Source organism: Brachyistius frenatus, unplaced genomic scaffold, assembly GCF_029030835.1.
Source record: "Brachyistius frenatus isolate BFR_SWC_R1_liver_20210118 unplaced genomic scaffold, ASM2903083v1 Contig_130, whole genome shotgun sequence".
In the NCBI taxonomy this organism is placed as follows: Eukaryota; Metazoa; Chordata; class Actinopteri; family Embiotocidae; genus Brachyistius; species Brachyistius frenatus.
The window spans coordinates 347,348-367,338 of record NW_027210729.1 but is presented as its reverse complement, the minus strand read 5'-3'; the positions used below and the strand labels follow the sequence as shown (position 1 = coordinate 367,338).

The 19,991-nt window shown below is 40.0% G+C and overlaps 2 protein-coding genes across 9 annotated transcripts in view; both read right to left on the bottom strand.

Annotated features, from left to right (window-relative positions):
• LOC138630244 (A-kinase anchor protein 7-like) overlaps positions 1 to 13,729 on the bottom strand; it is a 42,007-nt gene extending 28,278 nt beyond the window's left edge. For 2 of the 4 annotated variants that reach the window (XM_069714454.1, XM_069714456.1), the window contains exons 1-10: positions 13,599 to 13,729; positions 13,148 to 13,251; positions 12,782 to 13,054; positions 11,766 to 11,927; positions 11,432 to 11,586; positions 10,649 to 10,785; positions 7,873 to 8,033; positions 5,132 to 5,244; positions 4,425 to 4,471; positions 3,556 to 3,656 (exon numbers count right to left, since the gene is read on the bottom strand). In XM_069714454.1, coding sequence (XP_069570555.1) covers positions 3,556 to 3,656; positions 4,425 to 4,471; positions 5,132 to 5,244; positions 7,873 to 8,033; positions 10,649 to 10,785; positions 11,432 to 11,586; positions 11,766 to 11,927; positions 12,782 to 13,025 — 1,120 coding nt within the window. In that variant the 5' untranslated portion in view covers positions 13,026 to 13,054; positions 13,148 to 13,251; positions 13,599 to 13,729. The remainder of the gene's footprint in view (positions 1 to 3,555; positions 3,657 to 4,424; positions 4,472 to 5,131; positions 5,245 to 7,872; positions 8,034 to 10,648; positions 10,786 to 11,431; positions 11,587 to 11,765; positions 11,928 to 12,781; positions 13,055 to 13,147; positions 13,252 to 13,598) is intronic. The other 2 variants (XM_069714455.1, XM_069714457.1) reach the window with 2 other exon arrangements.
• A 292-nt stretch (positions 13,730 to 14,021) lies between these two features.
• Positions 14,022 to 19,747, bottom strand: LOC138630235 (uncharacterized). 5 transcript variants are annotated; one of them, XM_069714438.1, is made up of 10 exons: positions 19,626 to 19,747; positions 19,269 to 19,390; positions 19,079 to 19,139; positions 18,760 to 18,906; positions 17,958 to 18,038; positions 17,631 to 17,720; positions 16,834 to 16,914; positions 16,507 to 16,596; positions 15,691 to 15,894; positions 14,022 to 15,389 (listed from the first exon to the last, which is right to left on the bottom strand). In XM_069714438.1, the coding sequence occupies exons 1-10, from the start codon at positions 19,684 to 19,686 to the stop codon at positions 15,013 to 15,015; spliced, it is 1,314 nt and encodes a 437-aa protein (XP_069570539.1). In that variant the 5' UTR covers positions 19,687 to 19,747; the 3' UTR covers positions 14,022 to 15,012. The 5 variants fall into 5 exon arrangements, with proteins under 5 accessions (XP_069570539.1, XP_069570540.1, XP_069570541.1 ...); XM_069714439.1 differs by lacking the exon at positions 16,834 to 16,914; XM_069714440.1 differs by lacking the exon at positions 17,958 to 18,038.
• Positions 19,748 to 19,991: the final 244 nt, after the last annotated feature.

Sequence of the window (19,991 nt, the reverse complement as noted above, 5' to 3'; positions counted from 1 at the left end):
CTCGATTTATTTGGATTTGACAAAGTAGCCAGAAAATACTTTTTTGCTGGCGACAGAATTGGAGGATCTGAAGTATTAAACTGTATTAACCGTTAGTCAGTCCCTCTAGGAAATCACAATCTTGCAATTTAAATGATTTTTGTGAATTCAAACAATCGCCACACTTTTTGAGGGTGCTTGCTATTTTGCAATATTCCTGCAGTAAAAGGTACCCAGTAGAAAGTTTGCTGCAAGCGTTATGGCACAAAGCGAGCCTTTCCGAACAAGACTTGCTTTACCACAAAAATAACTTGTCATCTACAGTCAGCAAAGCTCTTCAAACTCTCATCATCCAAACAAACCACATGCCAGAACGTTGTAGTTTCTTCTCTTTTCTACCACCTTCCTGAGAGATCGCACTTTGTTTTTGCGCATACATCCGTGTTGAATTCATTTAAAAAGCATTAAAGGCGCTTATTTTATTATTTTTTTTACAGAGGATATAGCCTATATATTCCATATCACCATCACGGACTGTTTTGTAAAGCTTTGTCACTAATTAGGATTTTTCTTTACAAAACAAAATATTTATACATACTAAAACATTCATAGAGTATGCTTATTATCAAAGGAACGGATTACCTATACACATTTTTTGCTGTGACTTGCTATTTTTGGCAATTACACATCAAACTCTGAAAATTGAATTGCAATACTTGAAAAAACCTTCTGCAAAATCAACCATTTCTGAAGAATTCTGCAAATCCTGGAGTGAAAATACATGAAACTATTTTTACTAACCACAAATAGTTTAAATTTCTTTATGAATAAAATTACGAGATTACATTATTTTTATGCTTTACAGGAGGTAACATTTTCTGTACAGATTATCTTCATGCTGTATATCAGGGTTGCAAATTGTAGCTTAGTACAACATTTTATAATCTGGAAGTGTCTATCCTGCTGGTGTGTTTATGCTGTACGTATAAGGATTTCTGTTTAATAGCAGTGAAGTTATGATATTGTGGTCGCAGTGCTCGTATACTATCAGTAGTGGAGAGTTGAAGCTGCTAGACCGAGTCAGTCATTTCAGCCAAATCCGTCTGAAGTTGCTAACATTAGCCAGCAAAAGCTACCGGTCATAACAGACTAGAAATAAATTTAGTTGAGCAAAGGGTTTGATTTATTTTTTTACCGTTATTTCTTCTTTTAACATTTACATCCTCTTCGTTTCAAAAGCGTATACAACTTATAAGCTTGTGAAAGAGGACATTTCATTCCTGCCACCGTCACTCACGCACAGCCGGCATTATAACTTTGCACCCAAACCCTCCACACTGTAACACTGCTGCATCATATTAGACAAGTGGATGCGGTGCTCTGTTTACATGTTCACACATTTTAAATATGTATGTGTTGTTTTGGAAAACCACTTGATAAAAGCAGAAGTTTTTTTTTTTTTTTTTTTTTTTTGATGATGATGTGAAATGTGAGGTAAACATCCCTCTGCTCGGTGTCACTCCCACGCACACACTCTGTCTCGCACAGACAACCCAGTGATCCACAAAACATTGTGACAGCCGAGTTCCACTCAAGCTGACAGCTCTCTCTCTGTCTCACACACACACACACACACACACACACACACACACACACACACACACACACAGCAATTAGTATAGCTATTTCACAGTGAAGTCTCAGTCAATCCATGATACACTGGTGCTTAAAACTTTGTGTGTGTGTGTGTGTGTGTGTGTGTGTGTGTGTGTGTGTGTGTGTGTGTGTGTGTGTGTGTGTGTGTGTGTGTGTGTGTGTGTGTGTGTGTGTGTGTGTGTGACTACTGGTGATCCAGGAAGACAATTATACATCACATAAATGTGCTGTCGTATGTTTTTATTTGTTTTTGTCCACAGGAAATCACTATAGCTCAAAGTGTTTTCACACTGAGAAACGTACTGACGTTTAAAAAAAAGTAATTATCATGTCGCTGTTTCTACATTTTGTGCGGTACTTCAAGAATATTAATATAATTCTAAGTCATAATGGCACAACATTAAACGTTTTTTTTGACAAATCTTTGGTTTGTCTGTCGGCTCTTTGGGCTGTGATGATCAGAGGACTGGTTTGAATACAACCACAGACCACACTAGCGAGTAGTTCAAAGCAGAGATTCTCAAGACAAAAACGAGGATCAGTTAGAGTTCAAAACACATCAAAGGTGTTTTAAGAAATCTCCTACATAGCTGATCCAGACAAAAAAAAAGTCTCAGTGAACTGTGTTACATTACTGGTAAGATATGTCAGAAGTATTAAGCTACTTTCCAGAGAGTGTTGTGTTTTTAGGAGCAGTTTAAATGACGACATCTCTTTCACACACACATCATTAGAAAACCGTTTGCTATTATCACAGAATCTCACAGTTCACAACAGCCACAAAGCTCCACGGTTTTTGGATCTCAAATCCCTGCGAGGTTCTCTGCAGCAGTGATGGATGACAAAGTCGCAGTTAAATAACTAATTATGGCAATTTGTTTTATTGGTGGACGGACAAAACTGAAACACTAAAAGTAAATCCTCCGAAGCCGGTCTCTGTTTTCAGACAACATTAGCTATTAGCTCCTAGCATTCACTGGACTAGGAGCACAAACATACTGTCTGTCTGTCTGCATCCCAACAGTGATCAACACTACCATCAGGTTCACGTCGGGCTGCATAGTAACATGAACTGCACAACAACAGGATTTTACATGAAAGGCTCAAAAGATACAACACTGAAAACAGTTTTGACCCACTATGCAATGAGCTTGAACAACTGAGCACGTCGTCCGTTCGTTTAAAGAAAGCAAACCAAGACATAAAGACCTCTGCCAACACATTCAGAGAAGAGCCAGAGAAAATGTACCAGGTCCACATCAATCATCTCTGTGTTTCATCGGAAACTTACAAAAACTGTTTAACTTTCTGAAGCTCAGCTGCAACAACTCAAAGCCCTTCAGTTCTACTTCACTCAGTGGCCATTAGAGCATCAATTGTACAGCGCTGCCAAGTTTTTTTTAAGAACTGGCAGGGTGGTCATGACCAACCAGGCAGTAACGTGTAAAATGGAAATGAGCTCTTGAGTAGCCTCATGGTATTTGGTTCAACCAGTTTGCCACTCCTTTAGTTTCTGCTGGGTACATGGAGTTTAATAGTATTTTACAAACCTATTAAAAAGAAAGAAACCTCCCAATCAAACCAGCAGCAATGTTACAAATAACAAAAAAACACAAGTTACATAGACTCTTTGTCACGCGAACCTTTCCAAAGTAATGTAAAAAATGGTATGTTTCATGAATATTAAGTAACGACAAAGACACTTATAAACAACATTTTGCCAGTTAATACCCTGAAACATGCTGCTGGAAGCTAATTTCTCCCACAGATATGAAAAGCAGATCACTGCCCATCGGCTGTTTTTGAGCTGCCAGCGCCCTCTGGTGGCTCTTTTTTTTCTCCACCTGAGAGCCAGACAGCGCATGCACCAACACAAAACCCCGCTAACGTGTGTGTGTGTGCGTGTGTGTGCGTACTAACCAAGCTGTAGTGAAGTCTCAGTGTGGTAATATCCGTCTTGTTGCTTCTTTTTCAACATAGAACACAAATCGACCCGCTCCACTGTCTGGTCTCCAAAAAATCTGAGTGAAGTGAGACAGACAAAGTGACAATGAGACAGAGAAGAGACGGAGACGGGAGCGTGGGTGCCTCCAGCAGACAGTAAAGCAGACGTCAGTCATTACAGCCACTTGGCAGCAAAGAGCACTACATGTGACAATCCATTTTAAATATGGTATGATGTGAACATTTTTAAGCCCAATGCTGTATTTTTGGGCCAATGCTGATGTTTCTTTACCAAATACTTGTAATGGAGGCAGGATATTTTACAGTTTAACTTTATTGTCTAAATAAATAATTATGAATTAAAGAAACACAAATGTCTAAATTACCCCAAATATCTTTCTTCTTTTTTTTTTTTTTTACATTATATTATGTAAAAACATATCAGACAACATAAAGGCTGATAATAATTTATCTGTGACCAGTATCGGCCAATACAATCAGCCAGCCAATAAATGGAATGGGCTACGGTACATTTTCATCTCATAAATACAAAACTAGAGTCAAAACATTATGAAATATGACGCTGTTCAAGTAGCACTCACGTGCCAAGAACATTATCAGGGTGTTGAACAATTTTACGAAACTACAGCGTCACCAACGTTCAAATCTTTGTCTTGAGTTACAACTGGATGACCAAAAATGCAATGCAGACATCGATAAGGAAAGTGATAATGAACATGTAAAATTATATAATCTCCCACTGCACTTATTGACTCAACCTTAAAACATAGTCGGTGCACTATAAGCTCAAGAATTTTTCCCTGTAAGAAAAACCAAGTACCTACTTGTTAGTATAGTTGGAGAAAAGGGCCGAGTCCACACGCTTTATACCCTGACAGAGACAAAGGGGAAATCCTGTTTATGTCAACTTTATCACTTTTTTTATGATACACACAGAAATATATATATACACACACACACACACACACACACACACACACACAGACTGCAGGAGACAAGAACACCGCCTGGCAGGCGCCAAAGCAGGATAAAGTGCCATCAAGTGTCGGAGGGAAGAAGATAGATATTGTCCTCCCTCTCTCACCTCCTGACCTGATCCGTTTCCTTCTTCTCCCTCCTTCACCCTCTTATTTATATCTTTATGATTTTCATACCCATGCTCTCCTCATATACCTTTCTCTTCTCCTGAGTAACTGCATCCTTTAATCCATCCCATTAGAATATAGCTCTTATATCATGAACTATGAAACAATATATACTCAGTTCTCCTTTTAAATACCACAGTTATTCCCACTAGTAGTTTTGGCTGGAGCAATATTTTGGCATCAAACTATTGGATGACACGTTACAGCCACAGTGAGGGCAATAAAAAGGATGTCTAGAAAGAGAAAGACGAGCAACTCCGCAGCAGTTGCAAGTTCTGCTTTCGAAAAAAAGCAAGCTGTGACGGCAAATGGAAGCTTTGCATGAAGACAATTAAACCACGCTACCCAGAATGTGTGTGCGTGCGTGTCTGTGAGAGTGTGTATACCTGTGATCGTAGTTTTGATGCTCTGGACAGCTTCATAATGGTGAGGTGGGGTTCAAACCCACGACAGTCTCCTTGCAGAAGACCCTGCTCCTCAAAGCGACACCGCAACAACTCTGAGGGACACACAGGCGCACGCACACGATTTAGCTTTATTTTCACAGTAAAAATACACTTAACTGCTGTTAAAAAAAACATAATATATATGGAAAAAGGAACATTGAAAATAAAGCCAAACAACTGGGCAACCTTCATGTACACAATTACTGAACCATCTTGACTCCCATTTCTTGACTTTTATAAAAGCCATAACAGAGGACACAAACAGTGAAGGTGCAGATGGCGGAGAACGAGTGTCATTTAAACCCTCCAATAAATAGACATTTCGACAAAAGAGAGATAAATGAACGAACAAGGGCATAAACACACAGACAACCTGCAAGGACAGATATAAATCGACAAAGACACTCACACACCGAATGATTAGGCTCAGCGGGAAGCTACAGAGGTATTTTTAGAAGACAAGCTCCACAGGGAGAGAAAGGTTAGTGTATAATCAATAACAGTGGTTGAGAGTGCAGACAAGATGACAAGAGAGTCGGACTTCCTGCCTTATCCTTCCTTTTGTTCGCCCCGTGTGGATTTTCTATTTGTAATGGTCTGTTCCTGCTGAGTAATCCTTCATGTTGGAGAAATAAATCAAACTTCAGAAAAAGGAGACTCTCTTAAAAGGCCTGGGACCAAGAATGCTGCTTGTTAAAATTCAAATATTGTAAATGGTCATCTTACAAGGCCTGACAATGAGCTTCAGTCCACATGAAGACTTTACTGTCTCGGCACAAGAGGTTGGGCTGTGGTACTGCTTTTAACTGCTAAACTCCAATGCTACTAATATCCTTCATTTGAAAACATCTAATGTTTGGTAATACTTTGTACATAATTCAAGAACAATCTATTAAACTACAGTAAAGCAAAGCCCCTCTAATCTGTTTCCAAAAATGCCACAGTAAGGTGGTCAAAACTAGTACCTAGACCTTTCAATATGTCAAATTGTTTGACAAATGTGATTTATTTCATGGACCTCATGAGGAGGCACAAAACCTTCAGTGGAGTGATGTTAATTTGTTTGTATGCTGCAAGACGTTACATGTCAACACAAACCCACCTCCACCACCATCACACCTTTGGCTATGTGTTTTTTTAAATAGGGTTTATCACTATTTTCTTATCTGATGGCCAACAGTAAAAATGTCCATGCAACTCAAATTACTACATTGCTAAGATCTTCCTAAAACGCAGACAAAGAAAATCAAACCTTCAAACTCTTGACAGCAGAAGTTATTACGTAGAAACTTGACACGCGTGGCTGTATCTCTCAAAGATTAATTTGTTGTATTGTACGTATCAAGCTGAGATCTGAGATACATTTACCTTTGGAATTTGTGTCAGCTTGGCTGTCACTAAAATGCCAAATAGCATTTGCTTGGATCGGCGCAGTTATTACACTGCTCTCACTGTATGCTACCATGTATTCATCCACACGAGCATCTCTGCCAGAGCTCGACACTTACCACCTTAGACTTAGATACCACCTTGTGGATCATTAATAAGTCCAAATCCCTCATTTCCTGTTGTGTGTACACAAATGCACGTGTCTACTTTTAGAAATCGCTTTGTATTTCCAATTTAGCTGATAGGTTAGATAGGAAATGGAATATTAAGTAAATGTGAGCTCATTTACTTTGTGTGTGTGTGTGTGTGTGTGTGTGTGTGTGTGTGTGTGTGTGTGTGTGTGTGTGTGTGTGTGTGTGTGTGTGTGTGTGTGTGTGTGTGTGTGTGTGTCGCAAGAGCAATGGAGCGGGAATCCTCTTAGAAATGTTGGCTTAATGTTGTCGCTGAAGGCACAACACAAAAACATACACGCAAATGCTTCTGCGTACATCACCACGCGTGTACGGTGACGCAAGAGGACAAATTAAGAATATCACACACACACACGCAAAGTAATAATAAAACTAAGAAAGAACGGGAAAAAGAAAAGACCATGAATTCAACATTGTTTGACCAGGTTCACTGATTTAAGGAGGACGATGTGGTCACGCTGAAGAACAAATCAGTGGAGGTGGTTGATTCTTTAATAATTAGAGCTTACGTATATCAACACACTGCACGTTTTTACAGTACACAACTTTTAAACAATTACAAAGAGCGATTCTTCCCAAGCAGTTGCCAATTATTTCTACAATTCAACTATTTTCCTCTGATCTACGTCACACAGGTCCTCAGGTCACTTCAGGACTAAAACCACGCTTCAACTACCCATGACTTTTGAATGAGTGGTAGCTAGTCAGCTTATGAATAACAACCCTGAGGATGTACCATACGATCTCCTAAAGCAGTCTAATCTGTGACCTTCAACAGCAAAGCCCTCATTCACAGCAAGCATTCAGCTGCTGAAGTGTTTTAAGGAATGAAGTGTCTTACGAAAGACACTAAACCGTCCAATCAGCCGCAGGGGCCCTCAGCTGACCTTTAACTCCAGAAGTCCCTCCGGGGGCCACAACAAGCCAAGTATTGTATCACATTAACGTTCAATAATGCAATGTATCCTCCAGTAAAGTAAAGCACGAAACACAGTTAAAACATAAATGGCATTCAATATTTACGACTTGCATACCAATGTGAAAGACTTGCAGAGGCGCCGACGGCAGGAGAGGAAGCGAGAGCAAGACATCGACACTGACCTGCCAGGCTGTCCAGCGTGTGTCTGTGCTGTCCGGCGGCCAGTCCGACAAACACCACCTCCTTCCTGAAATGACTGATCCCCGAGAAGGGCAGCACCAGGTCCCGCCCACCCAGCAACTCGGCAAGTGACGGCTCGACCTGAGCCAGCATGGCCGCCGCCCTAAAAGGAAGTATACACATGAACGTGCACACTGACATACACACACACACATCAGTGTGACATGACTTAATCCTCCCTCTCTCCCTCCCTGTCAAATTACATAATGAGAGAATCAAGTGATTAATAATGACACAACCTTCTTCTTGATGTAGATTAAGCATCGGTGTCATCACATAAAATGACTCCCAGGTTCTCAGGTCCCGAAAATCTGCACGCCCTTGTTATTTCCAACGCTTTAAAACATTTAGAATGAGGCCCAAATCTGAAATAGACATTTTTCCATTAGCGGTCGATGTGTGTGTGTGTGTGTGTGAGGGGGGGGGGGGATTTATTTTAGTTTGCCTAAAATAATATGAAGTGGTAGAATTTTTACACAGTTTAAGGAATAAATTTTTTTCAGGCCATTTCATCGTTGTGAATCAAAACCATCTGATAATTAACTCGGCATTCACAGATATGCGTTCAAAAGGAACAATTGAAAGGGTCATTAACAAAACAAGGTTTAGGCCGCAAATGGTTTATACCAGAGGTCTCCACCCGGTAGCTACTGCCTGAGTACGTGTGTGGAGTATCAATTTGTTATTGTTCCTATAAAAGAAGCTTATTGAGCTGGTTTGGTGGAGCTCAGCCGTGTGGATAAATGTTATAATCCTCTCATTTTGAGAAGATGGAGGAAAGAAGGTTGGAGACCCTGATTTACACCATTCCATTCAAGAGATATAAAATTAATTTCATTTATTCGAATTGACATATTTAAAAAGATAAGGCACTTGCTATTTTTTATTTACTTGTTATTTTGCTTGTAATTGGAACAATAAAAGGCTCCATCTCTACTACCCTTCAAATCGAGCCTTTGAACCTCCAAAAACCGTGAACCGACTGTAATGACCAGTTTTCTGGTTGTTGTGAGATAAGAGAGAAGCTGTATCTAATGTGACATGTTGGTAATCAGTCACGGCAGGACACCGCAGCCTCGGCTGAGAGCAGCAACTTTAGTCTGATTGTTTACTGCCGCAGCGAGCCGTCTGATCTGTCTGATGTTGTGACGATGTGCAGCTTCAGAGACTGAATGGTGTCCATGAGAAAATGTGACAGTAAAATTAATTTGAGGGTACTCTGTTTGATTGAAATCCAGCAGGGGATGATTATTGTGTTATATCCTGCGAGAATAATGAAGAAAATGGAGAAACGAGGACAAAGGAGATTATTTTTCTATTGTGTTCTAAATGACAGGTTACACACACACACACACACACACACACACACACACACACACACACACACACACACACACACACGATGTACAGCCCTGGTCTGTTTAAGAGTGCATGTACATCAAAAAGCTGATCAGCCCTATTCACCTCCATGGATGAACGTTAGCGGGAGGAACAAATCAATATAGCAATATAATGTGGACCCGTCTTATGCGATCAAATGTATTGATACACAGGCATTCATCCTGGAAAGTTTTTTTGTTTGAACATTTGAACCCTGACCTGTTCACATTTCTTATTTCATAGTGTTGTGTGTGTGTGTGTGTGTGTTTGTATGGCTCATATTTAATACAATTTAGTCCACTGAAAACTAGGTGCTGCTCATAAATAGCCTTCTCAGCTTCACAATCACTGCTTCCTGAAACTAGAACTAGCTCCTCGCGGTTGTTTGTCTCTCCACTAACTTCACAAGTTGCAGTTTACATCCATGTCTGTCCAGAATCACAGCCTGTATGTTGGTAGGTAGGTAGGTAGTTACTTTATTAATCCCCAAGGGGACATTTTTTCGCTACAGCAGCATTTTTTTTTTTTTAAATTTTAAATTTTTTTAGGTAGGCAGTTTCAAGATGGACGCCCATGATCAGTGTCACTAATTAACTGTCCAAACTATATGTGAAGTATGATCATAACCTCCCCGTCTTTTCTGAGTTATGGCATCGAATAACGGGCAGGAAAGAGTTGTTTGTAGAATGGCATGATGTCACCGTGAGGTTGACCTTTGACCTTTGTGGGATCTGAAATGTCATCACTTCGTCATTTTATCCCTCTGGACATTTGTGTGAAATGTGGTCACAAATAGTGCAGGAATTGTTTGAGTTGTGGACACAAGTATGTTTTGTGAAGTCACGCCGAACTAAACCCTCTGCGGTGAAACCGGCCTGCAGCCGTGGGATCAACAGAGACACTAAAAGGCCTTTTTGACGGAAGACATTTTGACACGTCACAGCACGAAAAGGACGTAAATAATAGACGATGGATAGATTCCTTTAGACTGCTTCAGTTTCAGGGTCATTAAAGGGGCTGACTGTCACGACTTAGTGGGACACTTGATCAGAGCGGAGCCTTCTTTCGTTTAATGAGTAAAACATGTGCTTTTCCCCGTTATGACAAGTCAAAACATCTGCTGTGAAGACGGCCTATCGTTTTACAGTCCATCAGTCTACGATGCGCTTTTTAGTTTGTCGCCAAAATGTTGAAACCACACCGACTTTGAGTTGTTCATCTTGTGTAGTTCTACGGCAGGTTGCATTTTAATAAGCCAAAGAATCAAAGATAATTCCAGACATTTCGGCGCATGACGGCGTGCGCGGATAAAGACCCGGCACGTCCGCATCGACTCACAGGTCTACTTGCTCCTGATTGGCGAGATGAGTGACAAGAAGCGTGATGTGAAGAGTCGGGACGGGGATCATGGCTTTGGCCAGTCGGGGCTCCTGCTGCAGCACGGCCTCCTGGACCTCCGTCACAGCGGCGCCGATCTGTCATTGGACAAATTGGATTTCAATCACTAAGCAGCGGTGAACACGGGAGCTACTCGATCTCGCTCAGCGTCACTTTCAAAATCACTCCTGTACTTCCAAGATCTAGCTTTGAGCGGATCAGTTGGGGGGGGAGAAGGTGAGGCGTTTCAAATCGATGACCTTTCAGAGGAGCTTTTTGGTCAACAGGCAGAAAGATTTCTCTGTCACCATCCTAACATTTGCAACGAGTATAGATTTAGGTACACTGGCCACGTCCAAGTGTCCAAAACTTGACAAAAACGCATCAGTAGCTTGGAGACACATTATTGAAGTCTTCTCCACTGAAGGGGAATGAAGTGATTATTAAAACAGGTCTGTAGTACTGACAGCAATCAGTTATTGGGTCACATTAACAGGAAGTGTTAGCAGCTGATCAACCAACAAGGTCGCAGTCAAAAAACAAAGAAGAGCCTTAATACCAGGAAGTAAGGAGACGGTGAGGTGGAATGGCGGAACGACTTCAACTCTCACTGAAGCATGAAAAAAATTATGTGTTAATGTCGTCATTTAAAAAAAAAAAAAAAAAAAAAAATCAAGTCAACTTGTGACAAAATCCTTGCGGCCCGGGACACAGAAGTTAGTGACCAGCCCAGCGACTCCGTACCTGCGTGTTAGTGATGGGGATGGAGACGAAGTAGTTGGGTCTTTGGCTCTCTTTCTTTTTTTTCTTCTTGTCTCCGTCCTCCTCGCTGTCCACTCGCCCTCCGCCGTCCCCTCTCTTCCTCTTCCTCTTCCTCTCGGCTGACTCTGCGTCGGGGACTGCGGCGGACAGGTCAACACAAATAACACAACGGTGAAGTTGAAGGGAAGCCAGAGCTCACGGGGTCGAAGCTCCACTTTGCGAGTCAGTGTATCAGACATGCTGGTCTGTGGCCTCCTACTGGTTCAAGAAAAACTTCAACGAGTCAGAAAGAGAACAGCATTAATGATGTACGTACACCCGAGCGCTTTCCACGTGGTGGGGCTGGTCAGAGCAAATGGAAGCTCTGACATTAAATTGTCAGAGGCATCAGCTGACTTGAGCTTTTTCTTCATCATCTTCCTCTTCGCTCTCCTCGTCTTCGACTTGGTCTTCTTCTCATTTGACCCTGCAGGAGCTGCTGTGAAAACAGCAGCAGGCACACATAACGTACGAGCACAAACATTCGCTCGTGCACGTGCAGTGATTTTTGCTTGGTATGTTGGTCCGGTCGTTCAGTGCAGTCTGAAGATATTACTTCACATTAAACTCATTAATTGAAGCTGTGGTCGAGTTTAATATGAACATCCAACAAAGTAACGTTTCATATATGACAGAAATCAATGCAAATCAATACATGTGTTGTTTTTGTTCTCAATATAATGAGGCAACTTCATTTTTTTTTTTACAAAATTAAGAATTACTGCATCAGCCAGACATCCCTGTCAGCTCATTCATCAATAGATTTAATTGATTATTATTATTATTATTAGCACTATTTTACAGCATATTCAGATTTTTACGATACAAAATGACATGCAGTTGAAAGATGGTTTTATCCATATTTACCAACCCTGAAGTAATGTTTCTTAAGCTGTTCGTGTGCAGGTAGCTTGTATAGCCGATCGTGTGGCACAGCAGCATAATGTTTATTATGTTGTCCATTCATGAACACATGGTTGCACGAGCAAAGACAGTGCAACACCTTTTTCATTTGAATTGAACCGTGTCCCGTAAAAGACGTGATGATCAACGCCTGCTACTCTTTACCACCACGTTGGTAAGCTTTACATTTTGTTCGCCACATTATCAGCTTTGCCAATTTGAATGCTGATTTTTTTTTTTTTTAAATCACGTGGAAACACGCAGCCGGCACAAAGTGACACCGTGTCGGCAGGATTTCTTTTTTTTCAGCGGACCCAATCAAAGTATTTGAGCGGTCCTTCAGCACGACGCCGGCAAAAGCGATGATCTCAAGCAGTTCGTTTTACTCACGAGACACTGCGGAGGCTCCGGGGTCGGACAAACCTCCCTGGGCATCCGTGGCGACTGCGTCCGCCTGGCCCGAACTCCTCCTCATCTTCATCCTCACCTCCCTGGTTTCCCCCGGTTCTACTCTGTCCAACTCCTGTCCAACCAGACTTCTTCCTCCTCCTCCTCCGCCGCCCTCATCATCGTCATCCTCCTCCGAGGTGGCAGGATTGGTCCGTCTTCCATAGGAGATGCTGGCTGGCTGCATGTCACGCACTCTTAAGACGCAGACAGGACCTGAAACAGAGCAATTATAGAACCAGATCACAAACTCACAGATCACACGACTTGTACCGGGGCGAGAGGGCAGCGTGTGATGCGTTTCACTACCTTGAATCCGAACCGGTGTGCAGATGTCCGGACGCTCACCTGTTGAAGGGTGACTGGTCAAAGCGCAGCTTCCGATCTGACAGTCCCTTCACAGCATTTACGCGCTGGAAAACAAACGCTTTTTGAACGACGCAGCCTGAGACCGAACAGGACGCGGCCGAGGAGCATGACACACACACACGTGTGATCAATTTTTTTTTTTTTTTAGGTCACGTAAGAAGTGACGTCAACAGCTGCCTGGAGGAGACATCACGGCTAAACTACAGCGAACAAACCTTACACACAAAAAGAAAACACATCAGCCGACAGCTCTTTCCAGGACGGTGATCGAGCTGTCGCTCACACCTGTTGACGTGAATCAACAGCCGGTTCTGCAGAGCATCTGTTTTGCTATCCAACTCTTCGCATGAATGTTTTACACGGAGTTGCGTTGATAAATAGCGAAACTAACCGGAATCGCCTTTCTGGGAACTCGTCATCATGTTGTGGGGGGGGGGGCGTAAAAAGCACGCGAGCGCCAATCTTCGTCGGAAAACTGTCCAAACAAGTAACACAGAAAAATATACAAGTCCACGCGCTCGTTCGTTGCACCGACCGGAAGCGTTGTTTGTAAACAATGTAAGACTTCCGGTTTAATATTTCAGAGCAAAATGTATTTTCTCTTTTCAAAATAAAAGCACACTGGCACTTAAAATATTAAAATACTTTTTGCTTTTCTTGCATAAACGTAATTAACCTCCTTTACTAATTAAATACGTTCGTTAAGTCTTTTAAATGAATTTGGTTGATTGATCAAACCAAGTGTTCTCTGTCATCCACTGTATGAATTCATTAGCAGCTACATCAAAATGTACATTAAATCAAACATGCAATATTGTATTTGTGTATATAAATTTTTATATACATGTTTTATTTTTATATTTTTTTCTTAAGTTATGGATGTATTTTTCATATGAATAGAGCAATGCATTTTATGAAGAGACATAGACAGAGATCATTTTTTTATGGGAGATTTTCCCAATCATAACCATTTACAATTCAGATGTTTACAGAACACCATTTAGAGAGTGAAAGTACAGCTTAGGAAAAAGAAAAAAAGGAAAGCTTGAATTCTGGAGTAGTCCTTGTCCCTGGAGATGTGGATGTTTGTCTGCCTGCAGCGCTCATCATTTTATAGAGCAATGCACAAAGTGGATTGGGCCTTGAACTTGTGGTCTTTGCTCTCTTTAATCTTTTACTGTACATTTAAGTCTTACAATACTATAAACAGAAACTATATAAAAAAAACAACCTGTAACCCTAATCATTATTGCAATGCATACGGGTTCCTTCAATAAGATTTATAAAGAAGCACAGCAGTGAAGGTTTGTATCAACACAATGGGTCAGATTTTTCAACTGTGACTTCATTTGTTTGTTTAGAAAACATGAAAAGGAAAACAGTGCAACTGTATTATATACCTTTGACATGTTTGCAGCCACTAAAAAATTAAACCCTGGACAATTAAGTTTGACAGAAATGTATCTGAATGACAATCTAAAATGCTCAAAGGAATATTAAGTAGTGTAAAGATTATCTGTATTTTTTAACACATATTCTTGATTTGTGATAATCACTGACTAAACTAGTAAAAAAAAAAATCAAAACTACTTGCACTGAAGCAATAAAGAAATGAGCAAATTTGTTCCCTCACACCTGTAAAATCTGATATTTTTGCACAAGATTACAAAGTGGTTGCATGCACAGACATAGCACTACGTTGTGAAAACGTGACAATAAGTCTATTAAGCAAAATTATTTTAAATGTCTTTCACGTAAATACTGACATATACGAATCAAGATAAATTAACATTTCCTTGTCTTTGTTATCTTCCACCGTTTCTGTTCCAGTTTCTTTTACTTGTAGTCATGGACATGAGACCATCATTATCACCATCAGCACTGCCAATACTAACGTTTACGACTAAAGATACTACCAACAAATAACCACTTGTAGTGATTCCACCCTCGGCCTTTCCACTGGTATTGTAAGGTGTCTTAGTTCCGTGCTTCAGTAATTCTTTTTGTATCTCTGAGGCAGCATCGCTATTCTGTTGACACTTCAATAATCCACCCATGGTGTCATGGTAGAAAACATTGACATACAACACAACTTTATAGTGAGAACTCCATGTTCTCACAGCTGTTACGGGTTTGGCTTCACGCACGTGGTGCATCACAACCAGAATGACAGGTTTATCATCTGTGGAGAACAAAACAGAGGAGATGGAGTATGAGATGGAGGCAGAAGAAGATATGGGAGATGATAATATTCTCACTGGCATGCAAGTACAGGAGAGAAGGTGTCCCTTTTCACTTCAGCACAAAATAATAGAAAAGTCTGGAGGCTTGGAGCACCATGCGCGATACACAGTTGCTCGTGCCATATAAACATTAGATAATAATAATAAATATGTGTCTGCATAACTTTGATTTTCAGTTGAATTGAAAACAAATGCATTTTTCTTTTCAGTATAAATGAGCAGAATAATTCTCTCTCTTACCTCTAACAGAACTCATGGCTGCATCAATATCTGTCCCAATACGAGAAACATTCGGGCAGAAGACAATAGTGATCTGGCAATCCTCATTGTTTCGGCTCTCCTCCACATTGACCAAATCCAAATTGCACTCCAAACTCTTTACTTTGTCCAGCAGATGCAGATGGGCATCAAACGTTTTACCGCTGACCACCATCTTGTACGCCACTGTGGCAGAATGAAAAGAGTTACAGGCACACAGTTATTTAACTACAGCAGCGGGTTACTCACAGGAGAATAACGTGGGACTTCGAGGCATACAGTGATTAATGTTACATTCATTTTAAGCCCTCCATTCATAAAAAGATTCGATTAAAATAATGGACAATAACAAAAAATGCATAGAAAGAATAATAAACCGAGTGTTTTTATAAATGACTGAGTTAATTATTTTTTGGTGTGTATTGGGACCACTTAAATGGAAATATAATAATGTTAAGTATGCAGGATAAAAATATTTGTGCCCCAGCAAGTACGCACACTAAAATATGTACATAAACTATTTAAAAAGTGTTCATGGAAAATAAATATTTTGAAACTGTATTTCTTTTTTCTATTTCCAGAGTTGAGAGCCCATTAGAGCAAAACAGGCATTCAGTTTGATGTCAAATAAACAAGAAAGACTAATACGCACTACTCAATTAATATTTAGAGGCGCATTAGGTTAGACAATAGCCATTTTCCAACCCAATGAAGAATGATGATGCAGTTGGAAACGGTGATACGTGAGACAATCTTCTGTCACCATGACTGAGTGAAATAATAAAAAGTTACATTTACCTCGTGTTTTCTGTCGATTGCCTCGATTGTCATCAGTACGGGCCGCCACTGCACTACTGACGCTGGGCTGATTCATACCTGATAAAGAGCCTATCACATAAAATGGCATTAAGCACTTAGTGATCCCAACTATTATAGGATTGAAATCCATCTAAAAATAGACTATTTTCAGTTATAATTGAATCTAATACTGAATACTGCTCTAAAGATATTAACAATAACATCATTACAGCAGTATTCAATGTTATGTATCATTGTTGAATTAATAATTTCACAGTGATTAATGAATTATATGTAAAGGGAGTAGTAAAAAAAAAGATTTAGCACCAGCTCCTTGTAGAAGGTTATCCTTTTGGCGAGTGGGGAACTCCATTTCAACCTGGTGTTCTGTGGTATCTGACAAAGAACCTGTGAGGTACAGTGGCATCATACATCTCCTCAGTTTAAATCTTATAAAAAAACATTAATAATAAAAAAAAAATCCCTGCATATGGAAAGGACAGATTAGGGTTGATGTAGGATGTAGGATGTAGGAGGGATGTTTACAATGCAACGATAAGGACACAGTGTGTGATAAAATATTCCAAATTCAAGGTTCACTGACCAGATTTGAACTGTAACAGCAAAAAAAAAAAAAAAAAAAAAGGCCACGGGACCTTGGTTTATGTGACAACAGGTGGCCGTAGGTGTTGAATAGTGTGTTGTGAGTAGACTCGCACCAGTGGGTATTGAGATAGTGTCTGAGCAAGTTACATTCACTAAATAAGGCAGTAAGAAATGTTCTAAAAGCTCTGAATAGAAAATAAACTTGTTAACCTTTAATTATATTGCACTGCGCCCTTCAACTGCTGAATGTCTTGATGAAGATAGAGATACGCAGAGATTGAAAAGTAGCTGATGGTATACCAATTATATTATTTTTTATCTCAGCAGTGTTGTGAAATTACTGAAAGGTAACATACAATATGCATTTACTAAGCTGTGAATTATCATACATTACTAATAGGCTATATCTTGCCAACAAATAATATAAAAAGCACCTTCAATATGCATCTCCCCATTAAAGCTTTGAATCTGCACTCATGCGCTCATGACTGAGTGAAATAATAAAAAGTTACATTTACCTCGTGTTTTCTGTCGATTGCCTCGATTGTCATCAGCACGGGCCGCCACTGCACTACTGACGCTGGGCTGATTCATACCTGATAAAGAGCCTATCACATAAAATGGCATTAAGCACTTAGTGATCCCAACTATTATAGGATTGAAATCCATCTAAAAATAGACTATTTTCAGTTATAATTGAATCTAATACTGAATACTGCTCTAAAGATATTAACAATAACATCATTACAGCAGTATTCAATGTTATGTATCATTGTTGAATTAATAATTTCACAGTGATTAATGAATTATATGTAAAGGGAGTAGTAAAAAAAAAGATTTAGCACCAGCTCCTTGTAGAAGGTTATCCTTTTGGCGAGTGGGGAACTCCATTTCAACCTGGTGTTCTGTGGTATATGACAAAGAACCTGTGAGGTACAGTGGCATCATACATCTCCTCAGTTTAAATCTTATAAAAAAACATTAATAATAAAAAAAAATCCCTGCATATGGAAAGGACAGATTAGGGTTGATGTAGGATGTAGGATGTAGGATGTAGGAGGGATGTTTACAATGCAACGATAAGGACACAGTGTGTGATAAAATATTCAAAATTCAAGGTTCAGACCAGATTTTAACTGTAACAGCAAAAAAACAAAACAAAACAAAAAAAAGGCCACGGGACCTTGGTTTATGTGACAACAGGTGGCCGCAGGTGTTGAATAGTGTGTTGTGAGTAGACTCGCACCAGTGGGTATTGAGATGGTGTCTGAGCAAGTTACATTCACTAAATAAGGCAGTAAGAAATGTTCTAAAAGCTCTGAATAGAAAATAAACTTGTTAACCTTTAATTATATTGCACTGCGCCCTTCAACTGCTGAATGTCTTGATGAAGATAGAGATACGCAGAGATTGAAAAGTAGCTGATGGTATACCAATTATATTATTTTTTATCTCAGCAGTGTTGTGAAATTACTGAAAGGTAACATACAATATGCATTTACTAAGCTGTGAATTATCATACATTACTAATAGGCTATATCTTGCCAACAAATAATATAAAAAGCACCTTCAATATGCATCTCCCCATTAAAGCTTTGAATCTGCACTCATGCGCTTAAGATATTAAAACAAAAACTGTATTATGACCTTCGTCAGGTTTCGGGTCTGGCTGAGTTTTGTAGATGTCCTCCAATAGATCAATGTGAGCATCAAGGAAAGTCTGCACATTATTCATTTGAGTCTTCATGTCCTTCAGCAAATGGAGGTAGTCGACCAAGACCCCACTGCTAGCCACTGGATGGAAAATGTAAGGTTGTGTGTTAGACTCAGCATGACACAATGTACAGTTACAAGTTGTTAAAACACTTAAGTATAGCGGCTGGCCAAAAGTGTTGCCACATTTAATTTAGTTTAAAAATCTAAATAACAAAATATTCAAGAAATACAAGTGAAACTGATTACATACCCCCGAGAGGTTCACGTGGGATTAGTTTTTGAAGTTCTTTCACTACCACATGAATTGTTCTCTAGAGCGAAAAAAAAAACAACCCACAGAATAATCCAAACATTTTTTTTTTTTTTTTTTACTATATGTATTGTACAATTCAGAGTTATTATGAATCTCTCTCCTCTCAGTCCTACACAACGTTGCTCACCTGTTTGTTTATTGCATCAAAGATGTTCTTCCTCAGCCTCAAATTCTGAGCTCCAGGAAACAGCTCTTGAAGGTCTTGTCGAGTCAGTGTCCGGATATCAGAGTCACTACTCATACCTGCCTCTGCGGGAACAGGTGTGTTGTTGGGCAGGTTGGTTGATTATAACATGCCGACACTCACATTAATCATCACGTCACAATCATCACAATGCACTTTCCGTTTTGTTGCTGTTGTTTCTGGCACAAACAGACACTTATCTGTACTTGTACTGAAAAACGTAGCCTACGTTGTATACCTACATTTATAGTTGATTTACACTGGTACTGCAAGTCACCTTCTCCAATAAAAGTCGCTTACCTTGCAGCTTAAGGGCTGCATCTGCTTTTAGATGCTTTATTTTCTTCAGTAAATCAGACATGACTTTACTTCGAGAAGAGAAGACACAAAACCAGAAAACGAGTTCAGCCTGAAACGGCGAACAAGAGAAGATGGGTGTAGAAAGTGAAACTGTTTGGAAACATATCGGCTACGTCGTGACGTACGGGATGTTTCAAACGACCATTGGTCGTATGAGCACATGACACGTCTGCAGCCACGCCCCCTTGTCGAAACATTTCCTTTCTCCCAAACTGAATGGTTTGACTGACATAAACAATTGTGTGAATTGATGTGTGTCGTGAAGTAAGTGGTATATGAAAAATAGTATAATATGAAACCTATCAT

Excerpts from the sequence above, each read along its gene's own strand:
- LOC138630235 (XM_069714438.1), bottom strand. The coding sequence starts at position 19,686 with ATGTCTGATTTACTGAAGAAAATAAAGCATCTAAAAGCAGATGCAGCC. Across the intron at positions 18,039-18,759 it reads AGACCCGAAACCTGACGAAG|GTTCTTTGTCATATACCACA; the intron begins GTCATAATACAG and ends TGTACCTCACAG. Across the intron at positions 16,597-16,833 it reads TAACCTTCTACAAGGAGCTG|GCTCTTTATCAGGTATGAAT; the intron begins GTGCTAAATCTT and ends TTTATGTGATAG.